This window comes from Lepisma saccharinum, chromosome 24, assembly GCF_977018435.1.
Source record: "Lepisma saccharinum chromosome 24, izLepSacc3.1, whole genome shotgun sequence".
Lineage (NCBI taxonomy): Eukaryota > Metazoa > Arthropoda > Insecta > Zygentoma > Lepismatidae > Lepisma > Lepisma saccharinum.
Window position 1 is genome coordinate 56,744,779 of NC_139252.1, and position 13,111 is coordinate 56,757,889.

General features: G+C 40.5%; 1 protein-coding gene across 1 annotated transcript in view; it reads left to right on the forward strand.

The window, feature by feature from the left end:
- The window catches only part of TyrRS-m (Tyrosine--tRNA ligase, mitochondrial), a 68,574-nt gene that overhangs the window by 44,536 nt on the left and 10,927 nt on the right, over window positions 1-13,111 (forward strand). Inside the window, exons 9-10 of the mRNA XM_083110757.1 lie at window positions 884-1,072; window positions 5,404-5,529. Coding sequence (XP_082966883.1) covers window positions 884-1,072; window positions 5,404-5,529 — 315 coding nt within the window. The remainder of the gene's footprint in view (window positions 1-883; window positions 1,073-5,403; window positions 5,530-13,111) is intronic.

Sequence of the window (13,111 nt, forward strand, 5' to 3'; positions counted from 1 at the left end):
TTCGGAAGTTCTTTATTATTCGCCTCCCAAAAAAGCTACACCTTCAAGCTTCCCAAACTATAGATTTACTTTGATGGCAGAATTATGAGCATAATCTGATGCCATTCATATTATTGATATTGGTGCTAACTGTATCAGACAATGTTAGTTTGAATTTCATCCAGGATGCAAGAGAAGAATAATTTTGATTTCAAACTTAACTAGTTGTACGAAATATGTTATTGCATGAAATTGTGATAATTGTGGCTTAAGTAGGGATCAAACCTGAAGGTTTGGTAGTAAGTGCAAGATAGAATGCATAGCTAATGCCTTGTGCAATTATGTTTATTACAATACAACACATATGTTATGGAAGTAACAAATGAATCAGTGTTATAGTGTATGCTCACCCTCTTAGTTATATGCGTATGTTTCCTAGATTTTGTTGCTTGCAAAGAATGCTGAAAATATTTTTAGCAACCAAGACTGAATTCTTGTTTTTTTCTTCTTTATTTTCAATTGTGAGTTAACGCTAGCCATTTTATGACATAAAGATAAATAGCATTGTGTAAGAACCAGAGGAATATAACTAAAAATGCAGCATTCAGTTGTTTTTTAATGCTCCTACTCTCTTTGAAGAGCTCTGTTTCGAGTCAGATTGACTCATCTCCATCTCTTCTCTGTAGCAATAAATTGGAGTCAATGTATCTCCAATTCACTGGTTTTTTTTCTTTTTCCTCAATCTGACTACAACAGAGCCCTTCAAAGTGAGTAGATATGCTTAAAAAGTGAACACTCCCGCGACGAAATATGATTTGCTGTGATGTAATTTTGAAATTTATGACCTTCACCTTTAATTGATTCTATATTTTACATATATATATATATTTGTCTTTGATTCTAGAAAAGGGACTTGAAATGGCAAAACTTGCAACATCTGCTTTGTATGAAAGCAACCTGGAGTCCCTTTCCCAGCTGCAGGCAACAGATGTAGGGAGGATTTTTGCAGGAGCGACAGTACGAGAGCAGCTGTTGCAGCCTGGGATGACCACATTGCAAGTAGCTCTCCAGGCAGGGTGTTTTCATACTGAAAGTAAGACTGCTTTTGGACAAGGTTAAATGTTTATACAACCTGTGTTCAATAAATACGGTGAAAGATTGAATTAATGATTTCATGATTTATTTGCAGGAACGGCGGTACATGTATGCAGGAATACAGCTTATGATCCTTCAAAATAATCGCCTCCAATGGTAATGCACTTCTGAGAACGTGTGTAGAGGTCTCGCATACTTTGGGAGAAGGCAGCCTGTGGGATGCGGTTGAGTTCAGCATTCACTTTGCGTTGGATGTCGGCAATGTCCGAAAACTGTTGTTCTTTTAAGTGTTTCTTCAAGCGAGGGAAAAGGAAATAACCGGCAGTGCCAGATCTGGTGAATAAGGGGGGTGATGGAGTCAACAATCTCTTTACGTGCCAGGAACTGATGCATGGTTATGGCGGTATGGAGGCGTGCGTTATCGTGCAGCAGATACCAGGATCCATTTTCGGTATACTGGGGGTGCACACGTCTGATTATCTTCAGGAGGCGATCCAAAATGTTCACGTATGTGGCTGCATTCAATGTCGTGCCTTCTGGCAGGTATTCTCTATGAATGATCCATCCAGCATCAAAAAAGGTAATCAGCGTTGTCTTGATGCACGACTTTTCGCAACTAACCTTTATGGATTTCGGTGACCCTGACGGAAGTGCTTGTACCACTCGTACACACACTTTTTCCATAAAACACTGTTTCCATACACCTGGCGCAGCATGTTGTGACATTCCCTTGGCATTTTCCCAAGTTTGAAGCAGAATTTCACATTCGTACGTTGCTCCATTTCACCCATAACAGCGTCGCTGCACTGCACCTTACTTCCACAACGCGTACGCACAAACTACGCATCTGGACAACCACACACCTTCGCGAACGATGACTGACAGACTAGGGGTTCACTGACCTGACCGTCAACCAGTAGTACCAACAACACCACACATCAGCAATTCATTCACCGTATTTATTGAACAAAGGTTGTATATTAAGGATGGGTCAATGTAGGTTTATTGATTGATTGATTTAAATTGTGGATAAGTCAGAACCTAGGCTATTCCTACCTAACACGCAATACAGGTTTAAACCCCTTATCTATAATAAAACTCAGCACAGGGACCTAACAAGAAATAAAATACAATGTGTGTTTAAAACTCCCTAAATCAATTGCTAAAATAGTGCTGTAGTGTACAAGAAACAACTAAAGCTACACTGTCTCAGGATAAAATCTCCATGTGATATTTAAAAGCTGAGGCTGTAAGGGGCACTCCATGTACAGTGGGATCCATAAGTATTGCCTGGCAAATTGTCAGTGACTATTTTTGTTGGTTTTTATTTTCATCCTACATACGAAAGTGTTAGAAATTTCCTGACACTGTAAAAGTCTAGAATTCTACACTACGTACTACACTACACTATCGTATTTTTAAGAACTGGTATTACTTATACTGGTTCAGAGGTTGTAAGCAGATTGTTTGGTGTTTTGTGTCAGTTCTTGAAGCTCACATTTGCATAAAACAAAGGGAGTAAACATGGTGATGGCAATTTGCTTGGAAATACTTATGGATCCCACTGTACATAAGGACAAACACAGGACAGCATGACTCCACAGAGGATTATCCTGCCTGTGGATCCAGGTGCCAGAGTCTCATTGGCCTGCAAGAAGGATTTACCATGATGTACAGTTTGGTCCAAAAAAATATCCCCACTTGCAATATTTGTTTATTTATTCATGTCTTTCAATGTCATAGGAACACCAATATTATTTATTTTAGAAACAAGTATCAATTAACTGGTGACTGTAGATAAGAATGCCTATTATTGACATCCTTTCACACAGATAATCGACGTGAATTACATCATTCATACACAAGAATTGAATTGTATTTTATGACGTATATGTTTGATGGCAATGTTGTAGATGTATTTTTATTTCAACACCCCAGAGTAATTTTCTTGCATGTGTACATGCATCTGGACAAGTACTGACTCTACCAATTAACGCATGAGAATGGAAGCGAGGGCATGGAGAGGAAAATGCAGTTGCAGCTACCATCCATTTGCATCAGCGTGCACTGCTTTGCTCTGCCCACTCGCTTTCTCCCCTTCACTACCGCATGGTCTTGCTCCACGGATTCCCAAGACAAAGTATAGGTAGTTGTCTATTAGTAAACTTCAAAATTATTGGTTAAATTAGGTTACATTGTATCTAAAGATATCAGTTTGGTGGTTACGCGAAGATAGGTAATTAACTCTGATAAACTTACTATTCATTTTTCCGCGTAAGTTTCTTTCAGCGATCGATTTCGCCACTCGTCTGGTGGCTTCGTCAGGCGTGAACTGTCTTGCTTCTGCTGGGTGGTTCCTTCTTCTTCCGGTTGCACTTGTGGCAGCGCTAGTTGACTCACTTTTTGTTGTTCTTGTGTTTGTGTAGAGCTTTCTTCTGTTGCCGCGCCTAGGGGTTTTAGCGATGCACAAGGCTGTTCCAGATCTTGTCGTCTGCTTTCGCGGAGCGGTGTTCGTTCGCGTGTGCAGGCGGGCTTTTTTGCGAACGTTTTGCAAGCAAAATCTGCACTAGAAAGGTTTTCAAAAGAAACCTACGCAATAATGACCGTGCCCGCCGACCTCAACACCAATACCGGGACCCTCAATAAAACCTGGATTCCCACCATCAGGAATATGCACACCCACCCAACCTGCTCCTCCCCTGCAACAAGAAACCAAGCACAGACCCCAAACGTTCGCAAAAAAGCCTGCCTGCCTACCGAACAAACACCGCTCCGTGAAAGCAGATGACAAGATCTGGAACCGCCTTGTGCAGCGCCAAAACCCCGAGGTGCGGCAACAGAAGGAAGCTCTACACCCGCACGAGAACGACAAAAAGTGAGTCAACTAGCGCCACCATAAGTGCAAGCGGAAGAAGAAGGAACCACGCCAGCCGCAGCAAGACAGTTCACGCCTGACAAAGCCACCAGACGAGTGGCGAAATCAATCGCTGAAAGAAACTTACGTGGAAAAATGAATAGTAAGTTTATCAGAGTTAATTAAATTAGGTTAGTTTTCATTCTCATCTGCTTTCAATAAAACCTTTGGGTGGGGATATTTTTTTGGACCAAACTACTACAGTGAAGTGAATTTTTTGGTACTTTACCAAAAGGTAACCCATTACACCCCAGACCCAATATAGGATATGGTACATACAAATACCACTCTCTGTCAGCTAAAAGCACTCTGTTACTGATATGATAAACACTAGTGGCCCTGGGAACTTTAATAATTGTTTATTCTGCACACTAGTAACTGCATCCATTTTGCTATTTCCCCTTATTCATTATTGTTCCCCCTCCCCCCTAATTTTTCACAAATATGCTTTGTTTCTACGTCTCACTTTCTATTTCTCTTCTCCTCTTTTTCTTCATTTTTGCATTTCTTATAATGTTTACATCTTTAATTGAATCTTACTTGACAAACTTTTATTATTTTGTAATACATAGTTATTAGAGTATCAGGTTCTCATTTGTTTTGCCATAACAAAACAGCCTGGTTTTTCCAAGTTTTTCAGGTATTCCCAAATAAATTTTCAGCTCACACTATAAATACGAACTTTTGCAGATTTGTTAATATTTTTACAAAATTCCATCTTTTTATGAAATTTTTGTTCATACATTTTTCTGGCTAGGAAAAGGTTATATGTATATGGAACCGTGATTGTATGTTTATGGATTTTTCCACATTATACAGTTATTATTTCTAGTCCCAATGCAGCAAACAAAATTATCTCCCAGATTTCAAATTTCCCCTGCATTGTAAGTTACAAGCCTTTGAACTATATATTACGGGTATCTATACATCACTGCATTACCCTGTATATCATGTTCATTGAAGTATACCATGAAGGCAATCGGTAGGATGCTAGGACCCCACACATTCACGATCTTGACATTCGTGGAGGTTATAAGCTCAGCACCATGTCCAGCCACCTTCACACCACAGGCTCCCCCCACCCTCTAAGTACCCATTTATTAGATTCTGGGTAAACCCCAGAGCAATTTTGTGCAGGGACAATGTCAGGAAAATTCTTACCTAAGATAACCCATGTTGGGAATCATATTAAAGTCCCCTGTATGGCAGGCCACATGTAGCTTCTTACATAGCTTAAGATGTTCCAGTAGTTATGTCAGCTTGAGGTGGCACTAATTAGAAGAAAGAATAAGTATGTTGAGATATTTAGAAGGGTTTATTTTTAAAGAATAGCTACTCTGTATAGTATGTTTTAACAGCAGCAATAAATAAAATAAAATTATAATAATATTTAATGTACTTTCTTGTACTTGTAGGCGATGCGAAAAGGATAATAAGTGCTGGTGGGTTCTATATAAACCACCAGAGGGTTACCAATATTGAGGAAGTATTGTCACTCGGTGTACACATTTTACCAAATGATATAACTTTGATGAGAGTAGGTAAGTACAAGAGTACAAACACAGTTAACATTCTAAAAAAGGTAAAGTGCTCCCCTGTGCATAGCACCATGCCATGAAGGCATATAGGGGTGTGGGGGTAACGCCCCACACTTTCTTGATCTGGTCGTGAGTGGGGGTGATGTGATCAGCATCATGCCCCTGACTGCCTTTACCCCCCAGGGTTTCTCCCAGCTATCCATGTCATTCGACGCTGGGTGGGCGCCGGGACCGCTTCCAACGTTAGAAAAGTTCCTGGATTTGAATCGGCCGGGGATCGAACCCGTGACCTTTAGCATGGTCAGATGTGTTACCGACTGAGCCACCGCGGCCGTTAACATTCACCACTTTCAATTAAAAATAATAAGAAATATTTTTAATTTTCCATTTTTTTTAGTAGTAGTGTAATTACGAGGGCAAATCATAAAGTCTTTGCGCCTAACTATTTATTGCCAGATTACAAACCATAAGAGAAAAACAAGATATACACAATCTTCTACGTACTTTTTGCTATTTTTCCACATAATCACCACACCTGTTGAGGAATTTGTCCCACCGTACCACAAGTTTCGCAATGCCCGTTGCATAGAAGGCTGATCACTGGACCAACGACGAACAACGTTCTGCACTTCGGTGTCGTTCGTGAACCTCTGTCCTGCCAGGAACTTCTTCAATGGACCAAAAAGATGGTAATCACTAGGGGCTAGGTAGTTGCTGTTTTAAGTCCACTTTATGCACAGTAAGGCTAATCGGGACTGGACCTACAGTTTAAAGTGGGATCCGAACCACTTGTGCCTCCACCGGGTATCGAACCCGGGACCCCTTGATTACAAGGCAATGACGCTACCACTGCGCCATGGGGGAGGACTGGGGGCTAGGTCTGCGCAATGTCCTTCAGATGAACATGTTGATCAACTTTCACCATTTCATCAATACAGGTAATGTTGTCCGGTGTCAACGAGGAACAAGTTCGGCCCGATCGCTCATTGCCCTCCACATTTTCTCGTCCATTTTCAAACTCCATGCACCACCACTGCACACTTCGCACTGATAAACACTTGTCCCCATACACTGGCTCCATTTCCGTGTGGATATCTGTGGCTGTTTGTCCTTTGCACCATAAGAAACGAATAACACTTCGCTGCTCATATGGCGTGGACTTCCTGAGCACTCCGGCCATCTTTGCCAACTGATAACAGCGCTTCTGTAGTAACACTTATAACAAGCTAGAGAAAAATTAGATGCAAAGACTTTTTGATTTGCCCTCGTATAATTACATCATGGGGATTTGCAATCGTTTAAGGGAATTAATCAACATTACAAGAAGCTCTCTAAAATTCTGCCACTTTGTCATTTTTATGGATATTATAAAAAAACCAATACGTTGCTGACCAAGGCAGTTTATTAAGATAAAACACTTAACACGTAACGTTTCGACCCTGTATCAGGGTCTTCCTCAGACGAAGAACTAAACTAAAATGATGAAATATACTACATACAGAAAGATTACATACACATAGCAGGGTCACAAGCCACACAACAACAAATCAAGGTGACAGTCCTTATCTATGAAGATTTCTCCGAAGGAATTAAACATATCACCTCCTGACAGTTGTTGACTAATGGGTCTACTACACTGACAGGTGATTGGCAGGTCAAGATTAGCACCTGCTTACCACTCCCCCACCCCTCCTGCCTTTTTGGTTATGGATGAATGCCTCCTCCTCTGATCTTCTTCTTTTCTCTTCTTTCTTCCTTCTTCATACTTCTTTTTTCTTCATTCCTTTTCTTCATCCTTTCAACTTTCTCTAACACACTCTTCCATTCCTTGTTTATCTTGAGTCCTCCATTCCAATTCATGATGTCTTCTCCTTTCTTTTCTATTTCTTTGGCCTCCTTCCATTTTCTCACTAGTTCTCTCTTCTCTTTTCCTATTCGCCTAGCCGAATCCCATTCAACTTCATGTCCTGTTTCTCTAGTGTGTTTGAATATGGCATTCCTGTCTCTCTTCAATCTCACATCATCCATGTGTTGCTTTAACCTGTCTTTAAGTCTCTTCTTCGTTTCCCCGATATATACACTTTCACATCCTCTGCACTTCACCTCGTAGATAACCCCTTCCTCTTCTTCCTCTCTCTTTTCTTCCTTCTTCTTGCTGGCTATACTTAAAATAGTGCGTCCTCCCTTCCTGTAAGTTCTTATACCTACTTTCCTCAGCACTTTGCATATCTTCTCTGTGGCATCGCCCATACTTCTTATACCAAACCATCTCTCTTTTTCTTTTTCTTCCTTCTCTTCCAGTCCTCTCTCTTTTATCTCTTTCCTTCTTCTGTTGATGTTGTGTCTGTCTTTCTTTTCATAGCCATTCTCTTCTAGTTGTTCCCACAGGCTATTAATCTTGGTTTCTTCTTCCCCTTTCTCTGTGCATATCTTCTTTATTCGGTCTTCCATGTTCCTTATAAAATTACGTTTAGTTCCATCACCCACATCACTTCTTTTGTGGCAGAACACTCCTGCCGAACACTTCTTTTGATACCATGTAGCCACAATCCCCATTCCTCTCTTCTTTTTCATCTCAATATCCAAGAAATTTAATGCTCCTTCCTGTTCCGTTTCGAGCTCAAGGAATATCCCTGCTTTCTCATCTTCTACATCTTTAACAAGCTTACTCAGCTGCCTTTTTGTTCCCTTCCATATCCCAAAACAATCATCCACATATCTACAAAACAGACTTAACTTATCTCCTCCTTTCACTATCACTTCCTTCTCCCATTCATTCATAACTAATTCCGCCAGCACAGGGCTCAAGCAAGAGCCTATATTCAGACCTTCACTAATCTTGATGATTTTACTCCCCACTCTGCTGTAGCCATTGTCCCAAATGGTTTCCAGCGCTTGTACCACTCTCTCACTATCCCATTCTCCTATAATGCTTTTCCCCACTTTCTTCCTCACTATATCCACTACGTGTCCCCTTTTGATGCTCGGGAACATGCTTCTCACGTCTAGGCTAAACATTATGATTTTATCCCCAGACTCCTTCAGACCTTTTATAAGGTCCACCACTTGCTCACTGTTTTTCACGGCTCTGCTTTCTTGTTCTCTCACTAACACTTCAATTACCTTTTTTAACTTCTTCTCCAATGGTTCCAAAATATTGTCCCTGCAATTCATCACTGGTCTCAACTTTATCTCTTCTTTATGTATTTTGGGAAAGCCTTTTAAACAGGGCAGTCTTCCTGCCTCCTTTGTGAGCTTTCTAAACCCCCTCCTTCCACAATCTTTTATGATCTTTTCTCTAATATTGCGTTCCTCTTCCATTCCACAAATCTCCTCATACGTGTCCCCTTTCAGGTCTTCAAACTTCTTCTCGTACCATTCTTTTTCCATCACAACTGTGGCCCCTCCCTTATCTGCCTGTTCCACCACCACATCGTTCCTTGTCTTGATTCTTTTCATACCCTCCCTTTCCTTCTGGCTCAAATTATCTAATCTTCTCTGTTTATCCATTTCTTTCTTCAAAATGGCTGCTGTTCTTCTTCTAATCTTATCCCTTTCTGCCTCTTCTTCAATATGTAGCACCGCTTCCTCAATATCATATACAATCTCTTCATAGTTCACATTTCTCTCCATCACTTTGAAACCTCGGCCTAACTTCAAAAAAGCTTCCTCTTCTTCTGATATTTGAACATCTCCGATTATAACCACTCTTCTCCTGCCCTCTTCACCTTCTTCCTCTTCTCTTCTTTCCTCTCTCCATCCCAGTCTTTCTCCTTTCTTCTTCATCTTCAGTTTCACCTTCTCCCTAAAGTTTTCTTGCCAGCTTCTCATTTCATGGAATGTGAATTCTCTAGTAAAAATGGTGAGTCCATCTTCTATGGTTTCTTCCATTCCTGCCAGTTTCTCCTTTATTGTTCTGATTTCCTTCTTCCTCTTTCTTATTTCATTCCATATCATTTCTTTTTCAAGTTTCTGTACTAACCTCTTCCATCTTCTGGTGCGACAATCCAATCCCTTCTTACTTATCTTCATTCCCTTTGGTGTTGTGCCCTTCTCCAAACACTCCCTCAAGAATATTTCTTGCTCCTGCTTGTGTATGTCCTTCCTCTTCAAGTCCTTCCAGTCATTGATTTTCCTCATCAGCCTCGGAAAATGTCCAATTGTAATATAATTAAGCCTTGTTTTTTCCATATTAAAACCAATACGTTGCTGACCAAGGCAGTTTATTAAGATAAAACACTTAACACGTAACGTTTCGACCCTGTATCAGGGTCTTCCTCAGACGAAGAACTAAACTAAAATGATGAAATATACTACATACAGAAAGATTACATACACATAGCAGGGTCACAAGCCACACAACAACAAATCAAGGTGACAGTCCTTATCTATGAAGATTTCTCCGAAGGAATTAAACATATCACCTCCTGACAGTTGTTGACTAATGGGTCTACTACACTGACAGGTGATTGGCAGGTCAAGATTAGCACCTGCTTACCACTCCCCCACCCCTCCTGCCTTTTTGGTTATGGATGAATCCCTCCTCCTCTGATCTTCTTCTTTTCTCTTCTTTCTTCCTTCTTCATACTTCTTTTTTCTTCATTCCTTTTCTTCATCCTTTCAACTTTCTCTAACACACTCTTCCATTCCTTGTTTATCTTGAGTCCTCCATTCCAATTCATGATGTCTTCTCCTTTCTTTTCTATTTCTTTGGCCTCCTTCCATTTTCTCACTAGTTCTCTCTTCTCTTTTCCTATTCGCCTAGCCGAATCCCATTCAACTTCATGTCCTGTTTCTCTAGTGTGTTTGAATATGGCATTCCTGTCTCTCTTCAATCTCACATCATCCATGTGTTGCTTTAACCTGTCTTTAAGTCTCTTCTTCGTTTCCCCGATATATACACTTTCACATCCTCTGCACTTCACCTCGTAGATAACCCCTTCCTCTTCTTCCTCTCTCTTTTCTTCCTTCTTCTTGCTGGCTATACTTAAAATAGTGCGTCCTCCCTTCCTGTAAGTTCTTATACCTACTTTCCTCAGCACTTTGCATATCTTCTCTGTGGCATCGCCCATACTTCTTATACCAAACCATCTCTCTTTTTCTTTTTCTTCCTTCTCTTCCAGTCCTCTCTCTTTTATCTCTTTCCTTCTTCTGTTGATGTTGTGTCTGTCTTTCTTTTCATAGCCATTCTCTTCTAGTTGTTCCCACAGGCTATTAATCTTGGTTTCTTCTTCCCCTTTCTCTGTGCATATCTTCTTTATTCGGTCTTCCATGTTCCTTATAAAATTACGTTTAGTTCCATCACCCACATCACTTCTTTTGTGGCAGAACACTCCTGCCGAACACTTCTTTTGATACCATGTAGCCACAATCCCCATTCCTCTCTTCTTTTTCATCTCAATATCCAAGAAATTTAATGCTCCTTCCTGTTCCGTTTCGAGCTCAAGGAATATCCCTGCTTTCTCATCTTCTACATCTTTAACAAGCTTACTCAGCTGCCTTTTTGTTCCCTTCCATATCCCAAAACAATCATCCACATATCTACAAAACAGACTTAACTTATCTCCTCCTTTCACTATCACTTCCTTCTCCCATTCATTCATAACTAATTCCGCCAGCACAGGGCTCAAGCAAGAGCCTATATTCAGACCTTCACTAATCTTGATGATTTTACTCCCCACTCTGCTGTAGCCATTGTCCCAAATGGTTTCCAGCGCTTGTACCACTCTCTCACTATCCCATTCTCCTATAATGCTTTTCCCCACTTTCTTCCTCACTATATCCACTACGTGTCCCCTTTTGATGCTCGGGAACATGCTTCTCACGTCTAGGCTAAACATTATGATTTTATCCCCAGACTCCTTCAGACCTTTTATAAGGTCCACCACTTGCTCACTGTTTTTCACGGCTCTGCTTTCTTGTTCTCTCACTAACACTTCAATTACCTTTTTTAACTTCTTCTCCAATGGTTCCAAAATATTGTCCCTGCAATTCATCACTGGTCTCAACTTTATCTCTTCTTTATGTATTTTGGGAAAGCCTTTTAAACAGGGCAGTCTTCCTGCCTCCTTTGTGAGCTTTCTAAACCCCCTCCTTCCACAATCTTTTATGATCTTTTCTCTAATATTGCGTTCCTCTTCCATTCCACAAATCTCCTCATACGTGTCCCCTTTCAGGTCTTCAAACTTCTTCTCGTACCATTCTTTTTCCATCACAACTGTGGCCCCTCCCTTATCTGCCTGTTCCACCACCACATCGTTCCTTGTCTTGATTCTTTTCATACCCTCCCTTTCCTTCTGGCTCAAATTATCTAATCTTCTCTGTTTATCCATTTCTTTCTTCAAAATGGCTGCTGTTCTTCTTCTAATCTTATCCCTTTCTGCCTCTTCTTCAATATGTAGCACCGCTTCCTCAATATCATATACAATCTCTTCATAGTTCACATTTCTCTCCATCACTTTGAAACCTCGGCCTAACTTCAAAAAAGCTTCCTCTTCTTCTGATATTTGAACATCTCCGATTATAACCACTCTTCTCCTGCCCTCTTCACCTTCTTCCTCTTCTCTTCTTTCCTCTCTCCATCCCAGTCTTTCTCCTTTCTTCTTCATCTTCAGTTTCACCTTCTCCCTAAAGTTTTCTTGCCAGCTTCTCATTTCATGGAATGTGAATTCTCTAGTAAAAATGGTGAGTCCATCTTCTATGGTTTCTTCCATTCCTGCCAGTTTCTCCTTTATTGTTCTGATTTCCTTCTTCCTCTTTCTTATTTCATTCCATATCATTTCTTTTTCAAGTTTCTGTACTAACCTCTTCCATCTTCTGGTGCGACAATCCAATCCCTTCTTACTTATCTTCATTCCCTTTGGTGTTGTGCCCTTCTCCAAACACTCCCTCAAGAATATTTCTTGCTCCTGCTTGTGTATGTCCTTCCTCTTCAAGTCCTTCCAGTCATTGATTTTCCTCATCAGCCTCGGAAAATGTCCAATTGTAATATAATTAAGCCTTGTTTTTTCCATATTAAAACCAATACGTTGCTGACCAAGGCAGTTTATTAAGATAAAACACTTAACACGTAACGTTTCGACCCTGTATCAGGGTCTTCCTCAGACGAAGAACTAAACTAAAATGATGAAATATACTACATACAGAAAGATTACATACACATAGCAGGGTCACAAGCCACACAACAACAAATCAAGGTGACAGTCCTTATCTATGAAGATTTCTCCGAAGGAATTAAACATATCACCTCCTGACAGTTGTTGACTAATGGGTCTACTACACTGACAGGTGATTGGCAGGTCAAGATTAGCACCTGCTTACCACTCCCCCACCCCTCCTGCCTTTTTGGTTATGGATGAATGCCTCCTCCTCTGATCTTCTTCTTTTCTCTTCTTTCTTCCTTCTTCATACTTCTTTTTTCTTCATTCCTTTTCTTCATCCTTTCAACTTTCTCTAACACAGAAGAAGAACAGCAGCCATTTTGAAGAAAGAAATGGATAAACAGAGAAGATTAGATAATTTGAGCCAGAAGGAAAGGGAGGGTATGAAAAGAATCAAGACAAGGAACGATGTGGTGGTGGAACAG